The 22292-nt window shown below is 51.5% G+C and overlaps 1 protein-coding gene across 1 annotated transcript in view; it reads right to left on the bottom strand.

Annotated features, from left to right (window-relative positions):
- Window positions 1-19601: 19601 nt before the first annotated feature.
- The window catches only part of TENM2 (teneurin transmembrane protein 2), a 504145-nt gene continuing 501454 nt past the window's right edge, over window positions 19602-22292 (bottom strand). Inside the window, exon 28 of the mRNA XM_075542722.1 lies at window positions 19602-21735. Within this exon, the coding sequence (XP_075398837.1) occupies window positions 20974-21735 (762 nt within the window). The 3' untranslated portion in view covers window positions 19602-20973. The remainder of the gene's footprint in view (window positions 21736-22292) is intronic.

Raw genomic sequence — 22292 nt, 5'->3', positions numbered from 1 at the left:
TCAGGACTAATGGTGAGAGTGTCAATACTGATAGGGTGGAGGGAAAAGTGGCGTAGAAAGGGGGAACCAATCACAAGAATCTACATATAACCCATTCCCTGAAAAGTGGATGAAGGGAGACGTCGAGCAGTGTAAAAAATGCAATAATAATGATTTATAAATTATCAAGGGTTCATGAGGAAAGGGTGCGAGGAGGGAGGGAAAATGAAGACCTCATGCCAGGGGCTCAAGTAGAAAGCAAATGTTTTGAGAATGAGGATGGCAACAAATGTACAAATGTGCTTGACACAATGGATGTATGCATGGATTGTGATATGAGTTGTACGAGCCCCCAATAAAATGATTTTTAAAAATAAAAATTTAAAAAGAATATCACGCACAAATAAAGCCAAAGGTCGTTACAAAGGCAAGAAGAAAAGGCAAAGTGAATGTCATGAGACTCTGAAACTTGCTCTTAAAAGTTTGCTTGAGATAAAGTGTTTTACTGAGATGCAGAAAGACCTGGAGTTAAAACATCGAGAGAGAGAGAGAGAGAGAGAGAGAGAGAGAGAGAGAGAGAGAGAGAGAACACATTGTACTTTTCAAGAGCTGAAAGAACTGGATAAAAAAGCCAAGCTTCAAGTTTCAAAATGTTGTGCAAGAATTCAAAGAAGATGAAAGAAATACGGACTCGCTGTGCCAAAAAGAACTGGTCAACATTCAGTCATTCTAAGAGCTAGCAATTTCCTGAGGGTATTGTCGGAAGACGTTTTGTTCAAGCTGCATTGCAGGCATTAGTGAACAACAGCCTCTAGAGAAGCGGGTCTCCATCTGGGGTCGCGACTCCTTTGGGGATCAAACGACACTTTCACAGGGGTTACCTAAGACCATCAGAAAACACATAAATATTTCACAATAAATAATTGCATCTAGAGATTGATGGAATCCCCCCTGGAATGTTTCAACAAACTGTCACTGCAGTGCAAGTGCCCACTGTCTGAGCCACGCAATTCGGAAGACCTGTCTGTCCAAGTGACTGGAAGACATCCATCCTTGTGCCCATGTCAGAGAAATGTGACCTGGCAGAATGTGGAAATCATCACACAATATTATTAATGTCATATGCAAGCAAAATTTTGCTGAAGATGATTCAATAATAGTTACAGCAGGGCATTGACAAGGAGCTGCCAGAAATTCAAGATGGATTTAGAAGAGAATATGGAATAAAGATGATCATAGTAGATGGGTCTTGGCTGAAATGAGAGAATAACAGAAAGATGTTTATTTGTATTTTATTAACCATGGAAAGGCATTTGACCTTGTGGATCATAATAATCTATATATAGCATTGTGAAGAATGGGAACACTTAATTGTGCTGTGTCTTAGTCTGGGTACTTTAGAGAAACAAATCCACAGAAACTCATGTATAAGGGAGAGTTTTATATAAAGGTTAAGTGCACATCAAGAAAATACTCCGACCCAGTGCTTCCCAAGCCCACAAGTCCAACATTAACCCATATGTCCTACATCAATCCACAAAGTCCTCCTCCATCTCACAAAAAACACACACTACAATCCTGACTACAGGAGGAAAGCTGAATCAGTGAATGTGTAAGCATCTCAGTGCTGGTAGGGGTCTCCACATGGCTGCTCCAGCACCCAGGGCTGCACTGGGATAGGTCCATGTGGTTTATCCTTGGGGATGTCTTGCAGGAAGTGAGCCTTGCAAGCTGAAACAGGGAACTGGCTAAGGCAGCTGCACCCTGGTCTGACCATCAGAAAGCAAGAGACCCAAGAACTCCAAAAGGTGAGCCCCACCGAGCCATTTATCCCTCTGTCCTTCAATTAACCCCACATGTGTTTATCGGCCAGGTTGGCACAATAAACTAACTGCCTCATGCTTTTACAGAAAGTGTATAGAGACCAAGAGGCATTACAACTCAAAGTAAAGAAGACTGAGATCCTCACAACTGGACCAATAGGTAAACATCATGATAAATGAAGAAAAGGTTGAAGTTGTCAAGGTATATGTCTTGCTTGGACCCACAATCAATGCTATGTAACCAGTAGTCAAGAGATCAAAAGATGAATTGTGTCAGGTTACCCTGCTGCACAAGACTCCTGTAAGATATTGAAAAGCAAGGATGTTTCTTTGAGGACAAAGGTGTGCCTGACCCAAGACATGGTATTTTCAATTCCCTCATATGCATGTGGAAGTGGATGTTGAATGAGGAAGACTGAAGATGGATCCATACATTGAATTGTGGTGCTGGAGAAGATGATTGAAAGATTGTTTCATGTCAACTTGTTAAATAGGTGATAGGGGTGGGGTCTAGCCTGCCAATCGGTCACAACCTGATTAGTGTCTCTTTGTGGGCATGGCTTTTTCATGAGGATTCTGGGAGTTTGCTTCTTCTTCCTCCGTGGAGGTAGGACACACTCTCTTGGCTTCACTTTCCTGTTGACAAGCTATATGGAGCCATGCTGATGACAGCCAGAGCCCTGGAAGTGGAGGAGTCATGTGGAGACCCTCACCAGGGCTGAGATGCTTCCACTGCCACTGGACCCACCACTGGACAGTGATCTTCTTGCACTCAGCATCATTGCATGTGTTGCGTGAGTCTGAAGAGGTATTTATAGACTGGTATCAGACATATGGGCTAGTATTGGACTTATGGACTTGATCTGAACTGGGATGGTAAGTTTTCTTAATATGTAATTACTCTTTGATATAAAGCTCTCTCTTATACACATGAGTGTCTCTGGATTTGACTCTCTAGTCAACCCGGACTAACATAGAAAGTATGGACCATTGAAAGGACAAACCGATGATCTGTCCTAGGAGAAGAAAGACCAGAGTGCCCCTTAGAGGCAACGATGGTGAGACTTTACCAGACATGCTTTGAACATATCAGGAGAGCCCATTCCCTGGAGGAGAGCATGCTTGGTAAAGTAGAGGGGCAGCAAAGCGAGAGGAAGGCCCTCAGAACGGTGGATTGGTGCAGTGGCTGCAACAACGGGTAGGAAGAAATATAGGAACAAGTACAGGAACACACGTGAGGAGGGTGCGGGACCAGGTGCTGTTTAGTTCTGTTGGGCATGGAGGTCGCTATGTGTTGGAACCAACTTGATGACATCCGACAACAAAACAAGAGGCATTCATTCAGACAAAACATTCCCTAGCCCCCGTGATCCCTGCACGGTGAGTCAATGGTGCACCAGGCTGTGCTTGGTTCTGAGCCAGTACTTCCCATGCCCTAAGTCTCATGCCTTCAAACCCAGAGTGGCCGGAGATGCAAAGCTAGTTTGCAGGGCAGGTGACCCTACCCCTGGGAACATAAAACATTCTGCCATCACCGGGAATCTTGATTCCGAAGACCGCTGTGACCTCACAGAGCAGCGCCAGACATGGCACAGAGCGGTGGACTTCCCAGCCCACACGGCAAGTAAAGCTGTGACTGCTTTGGGGTAAGAGGCTGGCTTGTGGAAAGGGGTGCTTCTGGGCACTAACTGGAGGAACTGACCCTTGGAGCGTGCGCTGAGTGCTTTGGGGCTGTAGCTTACTGGAGTGGGGGGCCTCTGGGCACTTAATTTGGGAAGCTAGGTGCACTGACCCATGGGGCTTGAGCTGAATGCCTTCTAGGTGAGGCTTCCAGTGGAGTGGCAAGCCCTTTAGGCATCTATTAGCAGCCCTGAAAGAACTTTGTAATATGTCCTGATGAACAGCTGTAACCGAGCGTGTTTCTCTTGCAATGCAACCCGCCATCTTCCTGAATGCACCTGTTGATCGTGGGTATTGTTTGTAAGGTGTGTGTGGCCATTGCCATGTAGAATTGAACACAGTAGCTGGAAAGGTAGAGAGGTGATGACTGACTTGTATCTCGAACATCATTAACAGGAATCAATGGCGGGGCAGTCCTCATCAACGTTGGTAAAGTAGAGGGCCCGTGAGAGCTAAGGAGACCACTGATGAGGTAGATTGGCACACGACGGGGAGTGAGGATGGCGCAGAAGTGGACCATGCCCCTTTCTGTTACTAACAAGGCTGCACGCATCGGCACTGACTCAACAGTGGCTAACTACAACAGTACGACAGTGGGATGGTATTCAGAGACCGGGCTGCCCTCAGACCTGGGCCAGGGGATGGGGCATCACAGACCACGGGCTCATCCTTTGGCAGACCGCAGTGAAGTGAGCATTGTCATGAGAGCTACCATTCATTGACGGAGCACTAGCATGGGCTTGATACCGAGTCAGCATTTCCCACCCCTCCTATGCTGTGCCCTGTGGCTGCGAGTCTGTGCCCAGGTCTGTCTGAGATTAAAACCCAGGCTACAGCGTCGCCAACCACAACCCTGGGGACCCAAACCCTCCTGTCCTCACACAAAACCTCCCACCTGGCAAGTTGTATTGGTCGATATCGTCACGTAGATGTCCGGCTCACAGCCACCCCATGTGACAGAGCAGAACTGCCAAGGGGTTTCTTGGCTGTCACCTTCATGGGAACAGATCACCAGCTCTTTCTCCTCGGCACCTCGTTCCGCAGCCAAGAGCTTAACTCTTGTGCCACCAGGGCTTCTTGGTGGAGAGCTCATTTAATGACATGGTGACTGGGAGCACACGGATGAAGAAACCCTTCCTCTCACCAGGCTTGGACGCCAGCCCCAAGCCCTCGGAAGAGAAACTGTGTTTCAACCTGCAAGTTAACTAGTAACGCAGGTGCCCCCAGGGGAATGGGGGGCAAGGTCCACCAGGGTGCGATCAGTCTGTGTTTCAGTTGGGCAGAGAAATTCCTGGGGGGGAAGTGAAAGGGAGGTTTTTCCTTCTCTGGAACCACCGGGCCTGGACACAGTTCACGGTCTGGAGATGGTTCCACCCTGCCCTCCTGCTGCCTGGAGGCTAGGCATTCCCTTCTTGCTGGTGGGGGTGGGGGAAGCTCCCCACCTGTGCAGCCTCTCCAGTGAGCAGCTGGGGCTCCCTCATCAGTGGGGCTTGAGTCTGACAGATGGCAAGTGGGTAACAGTCACCTGCTGGCGGGCGCTGTGAGCAACGAGCCCCTCCCTCCAGGGCCACCGCCTCGTCCCTCTAGAAGGCGCGAGGGGCACAGGGGTGGATAGAGCAAGCGTGTGCTTAAAGTCTGGCACCTAAATGCATGCAATGGCACTGGAGGTCTGTGTCTCAGAGGGCTCGTGAGCCTTGGAGGAAAGTCTGGATGCACATCGCGAAACCATGGTGCTAGACAAGAGGAGTGCAGATGATCAGGCTCTGGGAGCTTAGGCTGACTCAGCAGCTTCACCTCTTCCATCAAGGTGAGCTTGGGACCCATCTCAAGCCCCAGGACCCCCCAAAATGTGTGCTTGGGCCAGTGGATGGTTCTTATTAGGAGGCAGGGATGGTGTGAGTCTATGCACATCGACCTGTGCAGCCAACAGAGCAGGTGGCTGTGGCCGGCCACCCAGGGCCTGTGTTGCTAAACCCACCAGGCAGGTGACATGCTTTTGTTTCCCTCCCCTCCCCTCCCGGTGCCCTTCACCTGGGGTGCCAGCTGGAAAACACTCCAGTTCCCATCACGCGTAACCACACCCACTCCTTTCAGCCTCTCCCCAAGTCTCCTCCCCCCTCTCACAGGTATTATGTAGATTGTCCCCACCTCTTCCAAGGAAGTCCCTAGCATCACTTCTGTGTGGCTTGCAGTCACACACACACTCACTCCATGGTCACGGAAACACCACCCCCAGCCTCCTCCCTGTGGACTCCTCCTTTAGTTTGAGTCCTTGGGCAATCGTTTCGGAGTTGGAGTCTCAGGTGGGGCACGTGTCCCTGGGCACTCTTTGCTAAGGAGGGAGAAGTGGGGCCGGGACACAAGAATGTGCTCAGCTCTTGCCACTGGGAGCTCTGCAGAGATGTCCCTCACTGCGGCCGGCAGGCAGCCAGGCCTTTGCACTGTCGCACTGCATGTGGGCTTCCCCTGGACCGGCAACTCTCTTTGGAGAAGGCAACTCCTGTGAAGACTCTGCAGCGAGGGGCTAGCAGGCAGCATGTGGTCAGTGGGGAGATGAGAAGTTCCATGATGAAGAAGGGGCTCTGGGTGGTCCCGCCCACCACAGGAGCAGGCCCATGTGCAAACACTGTGTGTGTGCTGGGCAGGCACCCGTGTGAGGTTTGGAAGCCTGTGTTAGAGGCTCTTCCTGCTGCTCCACCATCTTTCTTTCTTTTTTTTTTCTTCAGTTTTTTTTAAATTAATAAATCTTTTTATTGGGGCTCATACAACTCTTATCACAATCCATACATACATCAATTGAGCAAAGCACCCTTATACATTCATTGCCCTCGTCATTCTCAAAATTCACCTTCCACTTGGGTTCCTGGAATCAGCTCGGTTTCTTTCCCTCCCCCTTCTCCTCCTTCCCCTCTCCCCCCTTCCCCCTGGTCCCTTAATAGTTTATAATTATTTTATCCTATCTTACACTGCCCGGTGTCTCCCCTCACCCACCTTCCCATTGCCCATCCCCCAGAGAGGAGGTTACACATAGATCTCCAAGATCGGTTCCCCCTTTCTACATCCCCTTCCCTCCTGGTGTCACCACTCCCACCGCTGGTGTTGAGGGGTTCGTCCGTCCTAGATTCCCTGTGTTTCCAGATCCCTACTGCACCGCTGTACATTCTCTGGTATAACCAGGTCCGCAAGGTAGAATTGGGGTCATGATAATTGGGAGGGGAGGAAGCATTCAGGAACTAGAGGAAGGTTTTGAGTTTCATTGTTGCTACACTGAACCCTGAGTGACTCATCTCCTCCCCACTACCCCTCTGGAAGGGATGTCCAGGTGTCTACAGATGGGCATTGGGTCCCCATCACGCACTCCCCCTCATTCACGGTGATGTGATTCTCACCACCACCCCGCCTTTGTTGTTTGAGACCTGGTTTCCTCTGCCCTTCACGATCACCTATGTTGGTGTGCTACTTCCGTGTGGGCTTTGTTACTTCTGGGCTAGAAGGCCACTTGTTTGCTTTCAAGCCTTTAAGTCCCCAGACGCTATATCTCTCAGTAGCCGGGCACCATCAGCCTTTTTCACCACACTTGCTTATGCACACTTTCGTCTTCAGCGATTATGTGAGGAAGGTGATCACACAATGATTGTTTTTGTTCCTTGGTGTCTGCTACATGGTCCATTCAACACCTTATATTCACTTAGGCTGTGTGCTTCTTCTCTGTGGGCTTTGTTGCTTCTGAGCTAGATGGCTGCTTGTTTGCCTTCAAGCCTTTAAGACCCCATCTCTTTCTTTACAAGCGACGCCAGGCCTTGAGTTCTCCACTCCTGGGTTCCCACCATGCACCCATCCTGGAGGTCAGAGGGAAAGCTGTGATCCTGTGTCTGTCCTCCCACCCCCCTTCCTCCCCCCATTGCTTGGGGCAGTTTTTCTCTTGGTGTGTCCCCACTTCTGCTTCCCTTGACCCAGAACTGTGTAACCAGAGGAACTAGTAAATCAGCAGTCCGAAAGGCGAGAGCCCAAACCAGCTGCTGTCCCGTGGACCCCGACTTCTGGGTGTTCAAGGTCAGAGTCTTCAGAATTGTGGGGCCCTGGTGGCACTGCCGGGCAAGCGTTGTGGTTGTAAGGTCGATGGTTCAGACCCACCAGCTGCTCCACAGGAGAAAGATGAGATTGTTTGCTCCCAGGGAGTCGCCAAGCCTCAGCAGGGTTAGCCTCAACCCCATGCCAGTGGGTTTGGTTTGGGGTGGGTGTTCCACAGGCTGGGTTCTTAGGTGTAGACCACCAGGTCTTTCTTCACAAGTGCCTCTGTTGGGACAGACCTTCCACCTTTTCTATTAGTGGTGGGACTTGTTAACCTCCGCACCACCCAGAGGCGCCAGGAATAACCCTGATTGTTTGCCAATGGCCGTGGTGTAAATACTGCCACAGAGGTCAGTTTCAAGCAGCTGATGGACAGGGGGTTAGGAAGCGATGTGCTCGGTTCTGACGAGGCAGACTGAGGGCAACACTGAGTGCAGTCAGCTTCACCGTTGGGAGAAGTCCGGGGGTTGAGGGCCACTGCATCAGGGTGCAGTAGAGATGGTGTGGGCTGGACTAAGCTGTAGGCTCTGGCATTTGATGGCTTTCGCCTTGTCCCCACCCTGTTTCCTTATGTCTGGCCCTTCCTTCTTCCCCACCTTCCCTGCTCCCTGCAGAATGCCAGGGCTGTGGGGCAAGGGTGCAAATGCGGGAAAGGGGCCTGTGGTCAGTCTGCCCTCAGAGTATGAGGCTGCACCTGAGGCGGAGTCCAGGCTTTCTGTCCCGTGGACTCTCCGTTATGCTGCTCACGGCATCTTTCCGTTACGCTGCAGAGTTGTCTTTTGAAGGACCAGCTCGGCTCTGTCCCTGGATCCATTTAGATTCTATAACCACCAGAGGAGGTGTGTAGCATTAAAAAACCCTCTCCATTGGAGTGTTGAGGAAGCTGGGTCTGAGCAGGCTTCAAACCCTAACCTTGGATGCCCAAAGCAAACTCACTGCCATCGAGGTGAAGCCAACTCATAGTGACCCTGCAAGACAGAGTAGAACTGCCCCCGAGGGGTTCTGAGACCATAACTCTTGACCAGAGTAGAAATCCCCATCTTTCTCATGTGGAGTGGCTGTTGGTTTTGAACTTCTGTCCTTGCAGTTATCAGCCAAACTTGTAACCACTATGCCACCAGGGCTCCTGTGGCTTCCACAACACATGCAACAATCGTTTCTACTCTCCTCTCAGGCAGGCAAGACTGTCATATATCCCGAGCTGCGAGATCCAGGGGGGAAGGATGGAAGTGACCTGTTTCAAGCAGTCTTATGTGCAGAGTGTATCTCACCTCCCACCCTCCACATGCTATGTGTTACTCTAACTTCCCACCTCTCCTTGGCACAGAGAGCAGGGTGTGAGTTTAGAGAATGAAGACACAACTCCACTCAACACTTGCTGTGAACACGCCTTTGTCGGCACCCCCATTGTTCCCAGTGTCTACCAACTGCACCCCATGCCCCCAGCCTGCTGCCAGCACCGTGGCTATTCTTCCACTCTGCAGTGATGTTGCTTATACCTTCCCCCAGGCACAGGCTCTTTGTTCCTGTGCAGTTCTACCCTCAGGCACATGTAACGGAAACAAACACACACACACACACACACACACACACACACACACACACACACACACACACACCCATAACCCATGCTGTGAACCATGCCTGTGCACACACTCAGACATGAACCCATACTCATTTGTGTCTCTCCCAGGGGCACACACAGCACACTTTCCTGGAATATAGCACGTGTTGTCAGTCTGCACAGACTTCACCACCTGAAGACCCCGTTCTTTAGACGGGTTCCTCAAAGCACAGCTTCCGACCAACACATGACCATTTCAATGAAGTGTGGGACACACATACGGTGGACCGCTACTCCATCAGAAAGCGTAACGAGGCCCTGGTGCATACTCCTGTACGGACCAGCCCTGAAGACATCATGCTGAGCAGAGTCCGGCAGACTTGAAGGACCGTCGATTCCTGGCTCACCGTGATGTGTAGGGGGAACCGACGCAGAGCCACATAACAGCACATTTGGGATGGAGAAGGATTTCAGCCCCCTGGGAGGGTCCTGTGCTGTTGAATGATCTCTTCTAGGCCCCCCCTCTCCATACCTCCTGACAGTTGTGTGGAGTGCTTGTGGGTTTCCCATGCCATCATTGATCTGAGGGACCGTGACCGTGTTTTACATGAGACGTGAATACAAGGGTTCCATGACGCTGTCCCGGGAGGTGGCTAAGCTGGAGTGTTCCTTTGGAAAGACTAAGGAGGCGAGGGGAAGGTGAGATGATTCAGGGGGCCCTTCTTGATGGTAGCTGTCTCCAGGGAGCACTAAGTGCCACGCAGAGGGGCAAGGGGATACCCGGTTCCCTTCTCTGGGTTGGTGATTCCAGAGCGGTGTGAAGACTGTGATGTTGGACTTGGTGCCAGGTGGCCCTGCCCACTGCCCTTACCTGTATCACGGAGAACCCAGGCAAAGATCATTGTTCTTCACTTTGGAAGGATGCGTATAGGGGCCTGTTTCTTCATCGCTCACCCCAGAGCCTGTGAGGAGAGAAGGGGTGGTGGGGATGAAATGGGGTGGTGGGGCTTAACGGGTCAAGCTTCAGGACCTGGATGGGTCTTCAGACAGGGCCTCTACCTGCAGCGCCTACAGGCCGAGGCTCACAACCCTGGTGTCCATCAGAAAGGGTGGGTACAGTCATCCCCCTGCACCAGACATGGGCCTAAAAGCTCATTATGGTGTACAAATCTGACAAGACCCTTGAGAAGACAACTCCTGCTCCAAGGATATGACAGGAGCTCTCTGGAGGAAGAAGTGAGGCCCAGACACTACGTTAAAGGCCCAGGGTCAGCTGGAAAGTGAGCAGCTGGGATCCAGAAGGACACATTCTCTGACTCAAATGACCATCATCGTTCTCACTCCCCACGCTGGTCCACAACTTTCCTTTTGCAGCAGCTGACTGATTAAGGGCTGGGAACTTGCCAACCACCTCGCATATACTGTGCTCTTGTTACTCTTTCCAAACAACCCTAGAAAGCAGGTAATTTTCATCTTGTTCTGCACGTGAGAAAAATGAGGTTCTCTCTGGCAGGCGAGGTCAGAATCCCAGTCTGGCTGTTCCCTGAACAGGTTTTCTTGGAATTGTCCAGAAGACCTCTTAATGTGACCACGCTCCCCTGACCTCTTTCAAGAGCCCCTTGCCAGCCCAGCTCTCCTGCTCTGGTGTTGTTTCAGTGTCTAACCTGCTATCTCCATTCCCTTTATCAGCCTGAGGGGCTCAGGACAAATCCCAGGAAGATTGTGTGGGAAACACTGCCACCTGGTGACCAAACAGCAAATCCAACAGCAGCAGGAAGCAAAGGTTTAGGAGGCTTGAGCCCTGGGGGACTGGGAGGCAGTGGAGAAAGAAGAGGGTGCACCAGGTAGTCACCACCTGGATGTCAACACCTGCAGCACAGCCAGAAGGACAAACAGGCATGTCAGAGAGAGCGTCCAAAGCTGCTTATCTGCTTCAGGATAGGAAGGCGGGTTTAGGGTTGATGAGCACTATTCTGGGAAGGTCACATGTGTGCTAATACAACAGGGTCCTGAAGACACAGCTTGAATGAAAACCAACCCCACCCTACCTGACCCCTGCAACTACCCCAACCCACCCAATCTATTTCTGTCAAGTCGATTTCAACACTATGTGTTGGAGAACAGGGCTTACAGGGCTGTGATTTGGGGGAACTGGGTTCCTGGCATTTCTTCCGAAATGCATCTGGGTGCATTTGAACCCTCAACATTTCAGGTAAGTAGAAACCCCAAACACACCCACTGGGGTTGAGCCGATTTGGACTCAGAGCAGCCCTGTGGGCCAGGGCCCCGGGGGGTTCTGAGGCTCTTCATCTTTGTGGGGACAGCCTCCTCTCCTGACCCTGCGACCAGCAGCCCTGCGGGTAACCCACTCTGTCCAGGTGCTTCTGGTTGAGGTGAAGCTGGCAAACACCGGTCATTTGCACCAAGCAGGGGCCCTGAGCCTAGGGTCCAAGCCCAGGGACCCCAAGCCCAGGGACACTGAGCCCACTGCCATCCAGTCGATCCTGTGGGACAGAGGGGAACTGGTCCCCAGGGTTTCTGAGACTGTAAAAGTGCTTCCTTTTTCTCCAAGGAGAAAGATTTGAACTCTCAGCCCACCATGCCATTAAGACTCCTTAAGCCGAGGTTCTGCTTCTCTTAAACCACCCTCTTCAGCGTCCTCTAATCTGAGGGGCAGGGCTGGGGGGTGGAACTGTGCATCAAGAGGCTTCCCCTGGAGAGAGACCCTGGAAGCTTCTCAGAGCAGACTCCCTGCACTTGGGAACCCACGGGTGTAGACAAGGTCCCTGCGGCCGAGGATGCTGTCTGGTGTTGTCCAAGGCTCCCTCCCTCTGTTCTCAGAGCCCCAGCTTTCCTTTCAGCCCTGAGATGTCTCCCAGAGACTGGCCTTTCCACCTGCTCTGCCCCTGCTTTGCCTGCTGAAAGATTGGTCACATTTCCTCACTCTCGGGCTTTGGTAGGAGAAGGGCCAGCTTCTGAGCTGGGTATCCATTCCTACCCTAGTCTCTCTGCTTGGCTTGATCTCCGGAGAGGTCCGCCCCTCACGGCCCATTCCAGGCTTGGCTGTACAATAAAACCATCTGCTTTCATATCTACTGATGCCCAGGCCACACCTCTGGAGATGTGGACTGAATTGGCATGGGAGCCCACAGGCCACAGGCAAGTTTGGAGAGCTTCCCAGGTGATGCTCCAGCACCACACCAGCTCCCTGAGCTTCTCACAGCCCGTGAGCTCCTGGGGTGACCTGGACCAACCCCTGCCCTGTCAATACCCACCTCAAAGGCTCACAAATCTTGGGGTGCTGGCACTCAGGCTTGCTTTGGTCTGCGTCACCTCAACCAGCACTGTCCTCGCTCTGTCCAGGGATTGGCTTGAGAGAACTTTTACTAGTTTTGTTTATTGTGTTAGTAGTTGTACCTTTTCACATTGCCAGGGACACACTTGGCTCTGTGAATACTGCTCAGAGCGCCAGTGTGCATGCGGCTGAGACCCTCCAGCCCCTGAAAGGACACTCTTTCTACAAAGCCCGAGGCCAAGGACCACAGCCTCACAGCTGGAAGGGCCTGCTCAAGCTCCCAGGGGCAGGGAAGGGGAGGCAGTCGAGGGAGCTCCCAGGTAGGTAGCTGTGTGGAGTGGGGTTCGAGGGAAGGCCTTCCTTCACCATCCCCAGCCCCGTCTCGGGCTACAGGTCAAACTTCAACTTCTACCCTTAGAAAACCTGTGTGTGGAGCCCAGATTTTAAAATAATAAAGTCTAATATGGACTATTTTCCATGCGCCATGACCACAAGATGCACCATGACCACAAGGAACACCATTCCCATTTCATCATCCCAAATGAGCTGCTGTAGCGTTCAACTCCTGGAGGCTCCCTGGGCTGCTGAGTGGAACTTAGCTTCTTCGGGGTCTCAAGGCTGTGGATGATTTGTGGTTGATTGCTAACCTGTAGGACGGTGGCTCATGTCCGCCCAGTGGTACTGCGGAGGAAAGGGCTGGCAGTCTGGTACTGTAAAGATCCAAGAAAATCCCGTGGAGGACTTCTACTCTCTTACACATGAGGTCACCCTGCGTTGACTTGATCAAGCTCAAACGCACTGCACTAAAGTGGATACCCACTCATAGTCAACCTATGGGCCAGGGTAGAACAACCTATGGGCCAGGGTAGAACAACCTATGGGCCAGGGTAGAACCTATGGGCCAGGGTAGAACTGCGTTTCCAAGACAGCCACTCTGGCTGAAGAGTAGAAAGCCTCGTCTTTCTCCCAAGGAGCGGCTGGTGGTTTTGAACTCCCGACTGTGGGGATCACAGCCCACTGTGTAATCATACACACCAGGATTTGATGACAAGGGGTTTGCTTTGAGCTTAGGACTGTTCGGAAACAGACTCCCCAGACCTTTCTTTCCAGGGGCTCTGGGTAGGTTCCAAGCACCAATCTTTTGGCTACTAGCCAAGCGCTTAACCCTTGGTGCCACTCAATGACTCCCTGCAAACATTATGCAGCCCTGTACCGATCAGTCCTCTTTTCCTGTGGGAGGAAAGAGAGGTTCACAGACATCAGTCATGCGGCAGGGATGCCTACCAACTTCAACCTGGACTCAGTCTGACGATATTTCCTGGGCTCTTTTCTCGTTAGGTAGGTGTGGGGACTGAGCTCCACTCAAGAGGATGTGACTGGCCCCCAAATCATATTTCCCCACCAGCTACTGGAGTAAAGAGGCCTGTGAGGACCTAGAAGATTCCTGACACCTTGCAGGCCCTAGAGCAGCCGTTCTCAACCTGTGGGTCATGGCCCCTTTGGGTGTCAAGCGACCCTTTCACAGGGGTCTCCTGATTCATCACAGTAGCAATATGATAGTTATGAAGTAGTAATGGAAATAATGTTACGGTTGGGGAATCACCACCACATGAGGAACAATATTAAAGAGTCACAGCATTAGGAAGGTTGAGAACCACTGGCCTAGAATAAAGCCTGGATGGATGGAGTCCGAATGCTTGAGTGACCCCTGACACCCAGTGGACCCTTTATGAGTGAGACCTACACTTCTTATTACCTTATATAAGGTGTACCCAATATTGAAAGGACCACAAATATTGGAAGTACCATGGACTGTCAAAAAAGCAAACACCTATTTCAGAAGAAGTACAGCCAGGAGGCTCCTTAGAGGCAAGGATGCCAAGACTTCATCTTACTTACTTGGACATGGTTTCAGGAGAGCCCAGTTCCCAGAGAAGAACATCACGCTGAGGAAAAGGGAGGGGCAGCATAAAAGAGGAAGGCCCTTGCCAAGATGGACGGACACAGTGGCTGCAACGATGGCTTCCGATAGAAGAACATCTATGGGGGTGGCGCCCGACCAGGAGGCGTTTCCTTCTGGTGTACAAAGGGGGGCCATGAGTCGGAACAGGCTTGACGGCACCTGATGACGATGACATCCTCCTCCTCCTCCTCTTCCTCCTCCATGTGTCTCTTGACGCAGCCGATGCAGTTTAGTGCACTTAATTCGTGTAATCAAAGCCCTGGTGTCACAGTGGGTCATGCATTGAGCTTTTAACCCCAAGATTAGCAGCTGGGGCCCACGAGTGCTCCTCAGGAGAGATGAGGCTTTCTATTCCTCTATGATTTACAGCCTCGTGACCCTACAGTCCCGAGTTCAAGTCTCTCCTGTAAGGCCATTATGTGTTGGGATCAACTTGATGGCCATGAGTTCAGTATTTCGGTTGGTTAATATATATACATAAAATCGTCTCCAATACCCATATTTTGTGTGTCCTTGGGTCAGGATTAGTGTTCCCCGATGGTGGAATGGGTGAAGGCATTCAGCTGTTGAGTCCTGTGCTGATCACAAGGGTGGAGGCACCCAGAGGCACCTTGGCAGCAGAAGGACCTGGTGACCCCCTGCTGGAAGCCTGTCCACTGGAAACCCTGGGAGACGCCGTTCTCCTCGGAAGTACATGGTAGCCAGGAGGTGGAGGCAAATTGCCAACCCCTGGTTTCCTGGTGTCAGGGTTTGTTCCGGATAGGCTGGCTTTGGAATGCACTCTTAGCCTTTCGGCTGCATTGTCTTTCCAGAGTGCCACACGGTGTGCATGTACTTATGCAAACGGCTCGACATTTCATCCTGGTCTTTCTAGCACCGACCTGAGGCAATGCTGGAGAGGCTGGGTCACCTAGGGCGCACTCTCTGTCTTGCTATGCACCGTGACAGTGCATTGTGAGGGGTGTGTCAGCCTGGAGGGAACAGAACATGACCCCTTGGGTAATCAGGAGATGGTAGGCACAAAGAGACGAATTCTAGGCTCCAGTGAAGTCCCGGTGACCTGTGACCCCCTGTGTGCCTCCTGTTGGTCTACTGCCACCCGACAGGTCCCCTCTGCCTCTAGCCTTCTAGCTCTGAGCCTCCTCGGCTACTTCTATCCGAGAGAGACACAGCACATGTGCTGGTTACTCTGAGCATGGCCTGAGCACTTCGCAGCGACCGCCCACCAACCCGATTCAAGCCTGTCTCCTGGAGCAGCTGGCGGCAGTTCTGTGAGCATTTCCCCAGAAGTTCCTGCCAGCAGCTGTATCAAACCACGCTGAAGCCAGAGCCAGGCCTGCTGTGCTGAGTGGTCTCCAATTCCCTCCCTGAGAGCAAACAAGCCTGACGCACGCACTGGGGGAAACAGGGCTGCTCCCACTTGCTCCTGAGGAGGAAGTCTATGGCAGCGTTTGTTAGCTCATTTGCTTCATGAAATCACACTTTGCTCTGCGGGCGAACTCACACAACCCAGGAGGCCAATATCTGACTGGAAGCAGGCTCGCCGCGCCCTACTCCCATGTCCATCCCACCTGGCCAACCAAGCCATGCCTGGCCTGCTGGAGGCTGGGGAGGTAGCCATGCGCAGCAGCACGGCATGTGGGGGGTCAGGGTGAAGGGCTGGCCCAGACTTCCTGGGAGGGTATTGAAGTCTCACCTGGGCTTCAGCTCTGTCTCACTGATTACCAGCTGGGTGAGGCTTGGCCTGGGGTCCTTTAGCTGCAAAGCGACTGATAATCGGAGCTCTTCCTCGGAATCCATTTGTCCAGTTTACTTCCTTTTCGCGCTCTCTCGGATCAGGCATCCTCAAACTACGGCCCGCGGGCCACATGTGGCCCACCAAGGACATTTATCTGGCCCGACGGGTGTTTTTGCCCGTTTGTTTTTTTACTTCAAATAAGATATGTGCATGTGCATAGGGATTTGTTCATAGTTTTTTTTTTTTTAACTATAGTCTGGCCCTCCAACGGGTCTGAGGGACAGTGAACCGGCCCCTGTTTAAAAAGTTTGAGGACCCCTACTCTAGTTCAAAGGACCTTTGAACAGCTCAGTTTCCTTATCCCCCTCCCCTGCCACTGCCCGCTCCCCCCTACTCCACACTGTACCCAGAGCACTTTTTAGGAAACAGAAAGCTCTGGCTTCCCATTGCTTTTAATATAAAAACCAAGATGAACAGGTTTCAATCTCTAACCTGTGCCTTCGGGTCCCTGTCAACCTCTTCTGTGTTACAGCCCATCAGGCCAGCTTCTGTCCCCTTGGACTGACTGGGTTCCCTCCTTCCTACCCCGTCCTTCTGCATGTACTGTTCCCTTGGTCTGGAATGCACTTACTAATCTCCACCTGCTTTCAGAGAGCATCAACCTGTGACACCGTCAGTGTAGGTCAGGGGTGGGAAGCCTTTTTTTCTGTCAAAGGCTATTTGGGTATTTATAACATCTGAGTTAGTTTATTGTGCCAACCTGGCCGAAAAACACATGTGGGATTAATTGAAGGGAGGAGGGATAAATGGCTCAGGGAGCCTCGCCTTTCTAGTTCTCAGTTCTCTTGCTTTGTAATGGTCACACCAGGGTGCAGCTGCCTTAGCAGTTCCCTGCTTCAGTTCGCAAGGCTGACTTCCTGCAAGACATCCCCAAGGAGAAGCCACATGGACCTACCCCAATGCAGCCCTGGGTGCTGGAGCAGCCGTGTGGAGACCCCTGGCAGTGCTGAGATATTACATGTTCACTGACTCGGCTTTCCTCCTGCAGTCAGCATAGTGTGTGTTTTATGAGATGGAGGAGGACTTTGTGGATTGGTGTTGGACATATGGGTTAAAGGGTTAATGTTGGGCTTGGGCAGCACTGGGTTGGGATGTTTTCTTGATGCACACTTAATCTTTACATAAAACTCTCTCTTATACACGAGTTGCTGTGGATTTGTTTCTCCAAAGTACCCACACTAACACAACATAATTCTCGGGCCAGACTGGTTAAACATTTCATGACCTCACCCCCTAATGTGATGTCTGGGACTGCCGCTCGTTGGTGAGGCGTGTGATGTGAGTTGTGGAGCGCTGGGGTAGAGCGGTTTCACATTGGGCTGCAAGCCTCGTGGTCAGCAGGTTGAAGCCACCGCCAGCAGCTCCTTGGGAGGAAGACTGGGCTTTCTATTCCTGAAACAGGGACAGGCTGAAAAACCCACAGTGGGTCTCTATGAATCAGCCTGGACTTGATGGCAGTGAGTTTGGTGTTTGGTTTGGTGATGATAGTTGGCATTAATGATTTCGCGGGTCTTCCATGGCCCATGGGCTGAACATTCCTGACTCTTGGTCTAGCTCATATCCCCAGTCACATGCTTCTCTCTTTACAGAGAAGGTGGTCTCTCTGCTACCCTCATTTCTTACTGTAATTATGTGAATAATGTCTGTCCACTCTCTTGGTCATCATTTTCATGAGGAAAGGACCCAGGTTTGTTTCCACCCACCTCATTGAGGCCCAGAACCTAGCAAGGGGTCCAGCACAAGGCAGGCTCTCAATAACATGTCACTGGGGGGCTGACAGGTGAGGGTTACAGGGAAGCTTCGCCTGCACAGTACGCACTTTGAGCCTGGCCCCTGTAAACACTCACAATTGGGAGCTACTGATGGCAGTGAGCGCGATGGTGGTCCAGGGAGGGCGGGACTTCATGCACAGCCCCCACCTGACTGTCAGCAGAGGCTGGGGAGCTGCTGATGCTTAGCAGGGTTCAGGGGAGGTAAGAGGGGCTAGGAAGAAAAGCCTGGAGATCACGAAGAATCCGATCCGCAGCTGGCCATGGAGACACCACTCTCGTCCTGGTCACATGCCACCTCACGGTGACTGTGCACGGAGTTTCCGAGGCGAAGTTTCTGCTGGACCAGCCAGCCTCCTCATTCTCCCTCAGAGTGGCTGGTGGGTTTGAACCACTGACTTTGCAGTTCGCTGTCCAGTGCTTATTCTGAGTGCCAGCAGGGCTCCTAATTGGAGGTAGCACACAACTGGGTAAAGTGTGTTTGTTGTGTATTGGGTCACCTTGAGGTAAGAAGCAATTTGAAAGCAGCAAACAATAACCTTAATTATTATTCTAAGATATATGTATATTTACATATATAAATTCTTCTAGACTTTAAGTACCTTTCTTAGGTACTTAAAAGCCACTGTCACTGAGTCAACTGCGACCCATACACATCCCATATAGGCTTTCTGAGGCTGGAGAACTGTATAAGAGCAGACAACCTCATCTTTCTTCCTTGTAGCGGCTGGTGGGTTTGAACCATCTACCTTGAAGTTAGCAGTCTAATGCTTACCTGAGAGAGTCATCAGAGTTCCTTTAGGGTTCTTGTAGATAGACAAATTTTGGGGTAAACTGATCTGACCTGTAAGAAATACACACCCACCCGCACGATTCACTGATCTGACCTGTAAGAAACACACACACACACACACACACACACACACACACACTCCGAGTGTGGCAAGTGTTTGGCCTCAATTTCCTGTCAGCATCTCCCAGAACTAGCCTGTATCTGTAATGAGTAGTGAGAAACCCGGAGAGGTCCACACACAGGTGGGACATGCTGCCCACCCACCTACCTGCCTACTGCCAGCAGCAGGCTCAGACTCTGTGCTCCTGCTTTGTGCAAAGATTGTTCTAGAAGTGAGAGCTGTCTTGAGAGCCACGGACGACCTCTAACAAAACCCCAAAGCTACTGCCACCGTGTCCACTCTGACTCATAGGGACCCTATGAAGGGTTTCTGAGATTGTCCACCTTTACGTGGGCGGGGCAGACAGCCTCATCTTTCTCAGAGCAGCCGGTTGGGATCCAGACACCAGCCTTTCCACTGGCCATCCAACGTGTCTGACCCACAGAGCCCCCGCGGCACCTTCACCTCTTTAACAACACCCAAACACTTGCTGCCAATGAGTCAGGCTTGACTGTCAGTGCTCTGCTGTGGCTTTCCAAGACTGTCACTGTTCACAAGAGCAGAAAGCCCAGTCTTTCTCCGATGGAGCTGCTGGTGGTTTCCAACTGCTGACCACGCCACGTGTATCACAACTCAGTGCATAACCACTACACCAAGTGTCCCCCAAGCACCCCCCGAGCCAACACAGCCTCTTTCTTGTCTTCTCTCGTCTCAAATCATTTCCACAGAAGACCAGTGTATCCACAGGAGTTTTAGAGACTTTATTTATGTATAAACAATTTAAACACTTTGCCATAAATTATCTTTGCCTGTCCCTAGTCTTTGCTTAGCAGCAAATTAAAATTAATATAAAAACTCGATGAACAATTCATACATGTATATTACAAAAAAGTTCCTGTACCAAAGTTCTTATTAGACTTTTTTTTGTTTTGTTTTCCGTTTTTTTAAAATTTTTTTTTTGTTTTTGTGGGGTTTTTTTAAACTTTTTTTTTCTCTCTTTGTGGTGACGGTTCATGTGATTGTCTCAGTTTCAGGACCAAACAAACACACTAATAATTTTAAATCTGAAACAGTGATTGCGCCTTGAGGCATATGTATGTACAGGGTGATCTGAAGTGGTGCCCGTTAGCAAGAGTGCTACAATGCCACACCTCTACTGTAACTGATACCCACAAACTACGGAATCTAAACAGGCTACACCCTGTCACTGCGTATTACTGTCCACAATGGAATCTTCAAAGACAAAAGAGTATGAACTTGGTCTGTAGTGAGTAGAGCCACCGTGTCGAGTGAAATTTTATACTCTGCGCTCAAATACATGACCTCAGGCCAGACTAAGTGGGCACCTGAGGGTTAAGTGGGGGTGGCATGATTTCGCCTGGATTGTTGATATTGATTTATTTTGTTTGTTTGTTCTCTCTCTCTCTCGCTTGTGTTTTGTTTTGTTTGTTTTCTTTAAAAAGTATGTCCAGTGCTCACTCTTCCACTTTTATTCCCTCCCCGCCCCAGTGGCTACACACAAATCACCCCAAAGTCGTGTTGTCAATGCACCTGTGTTTGCTTAAAGGAAAGTGTCTGAAGTCTTTGTCCAACAAAGCAGACTGAGCGGTCGCCCTCAGCTGCTCGGGCCGCGTGGGTGTCTGGCGTCGCTCACGTTGTCAGCGAGTGAGGTGATGGGATGCGAGGTCTCCTCATCTCCACGCCTTTTGTCTTTCCGCCGGTGTGTTTGGTTCTCATCTTCCTCCTCTGAAGGTTATGGTGTTGTTTCTCCTAACCCTTTTGGGCGTGTGTGCATCGGTCTCTCTCTTTTTTGTTTTTGTCTCTCTTCCGTGTAGACCCAGAACAAGTGGGTCGGATGTCAGGGGATCTTAGAAACGTGGTGTGTGTTTGTCTGTTCGTTCGTTCCTTTGTTTTTGTTTTCCTCAGAGTGCTCAGCCAGGCTCGAGTCTACTTCAGGATGTGGGGCTTCTCGTGTGGGCAGTGGCATTTTAACTCAACAAATGTGAGCGTCCTTGCCACTTGGGATCCTAAAGCAGCCCGGCCTCGGTGCCCCTGTTAGGCTTTCATCTCCTTAGGAGAGGAGACGACAGTGACCCCTGCTGAGCCATCCAGACGAGGGATGGCAGCAGGTGGCTTTGTTACCTCTTCCCCATCTCATTCTGTCTTAAGAACTGGATGTTGCTGCTACTGTCTGCAAGCTCGGGGTACTGCTCTACAGGAAGGACGTAGTACCCCTCATAACCTTGCACCCGCCCCGTGCTCAGTAGCTGCTGCTTCTCGCCCTCAGTCCACAGGCGGCTCCCTTCTCTTCCGTCCCTGGCTTTTTGCTGCTCCTTGGCCCAGGCGGTGCCCAGTGCCCTTTGCCTGGCCTGGTCCAGGACGCGGGCCTTCTCTTCGTCCAGGGTGTCTGGGGTGAGGCCGTAGCGGATGCTGAGCAGCAGCGTGGAGTACTGGAACTCAATGTTGGTGAACCTTCGAGTCCTGCCGTTGACCAGCAGCGTGGGCTGCGACACGGTCACGTTCACGCCGCTCTCCAGCACCTTGCGGCCGATGGTGGTGCCCAGGGTGACCAGGTCGCCGTCGGCGGCACCGATCTTCACAAAGTAGTGGGTATCCTTGCCCTCGATGCTGTAGTGCATCTTGTCCAGGTAGTAGGCATTGTTTAGCACCGAGGCCACCTTGCGGCTGTCCTCGCTTGCGAGGCTGGACACCCCGGTGGTCACTCGGCCTTCCTTGATGGCAAACATGATGCCTTTGCCGATGATGGGCGTGGTGGTGGCGAACCAGCGGCCTGCTTTCTCCCGGATGCTGGCGTGCAGCTTTTTAGCAATGACCTGCCCTTCCAGTGCCAGGAAGGCTTGGTTGTGTCTCTCCGTCGTCTGCTGGACACCTGTGATGAGCTGTGGGCACAAGGAGACAGAGGCGTGAGAAGATGGGCAGGGCACTCATGAGAGGAGGGCTGGAGGGGAGCATGGGGCTTCTACGCTGAGGACCAGGGTTGTGTCTGGGCTGGGACCAGCTCCTGACTCGGAGAGCCTGGCTGGCTGTGGGGGTCCTGAGAGCATTCCCACCCGCCCCCTCACTGTGCCACTCACCAAAAAGATGGAGGAGGAAGCCTGCCACTTTGCTGATTAATGTCTGTGCATTACACACCTACCCCTTTAAGCAAGGGGGTGCCCGGGGGCGGGGCGCGAGCTACTCGGCACGAGGATGATTCGGCAGCTGTCTTTCACATTTTGGGACAAGGACTAGCCTGACCGGAAGAGCAGAGTGTTTGCCGGGGTGGCAAAGACCCTCTGCTGCTGTGACTTAGGCTCTTTAAGGTTGAGGCTATGGGTATGCGCTCCCTTTCTAGAGTGAGATCTTGCTGAGCCCCTGGGTGGTGGTAACATGCTGAGTGGCTAACCGAAAGTTCGAGTCCACTCAGATGTACCACAGGGGAAAGGTCTGGTGACTT

This window comes from Tenrec ecaudatus, chromosome 2 (assembly GCF_050624435.1).
Source record: "Tenrec ecaudatus isolate mTenEca1 chromosome 2, mTenEca1.hap1, whole genome shotgun sequence".
Lineage (NCBI taxonomy): Eukaryota > Metazoa > Chordata > Mammalia > Afrosoricida > Tenrecidae > Tenrec > Tenrec ecaudatus.
This window is presented reverse-complemented; position numbering and strand designations above follow the sequence as displayed.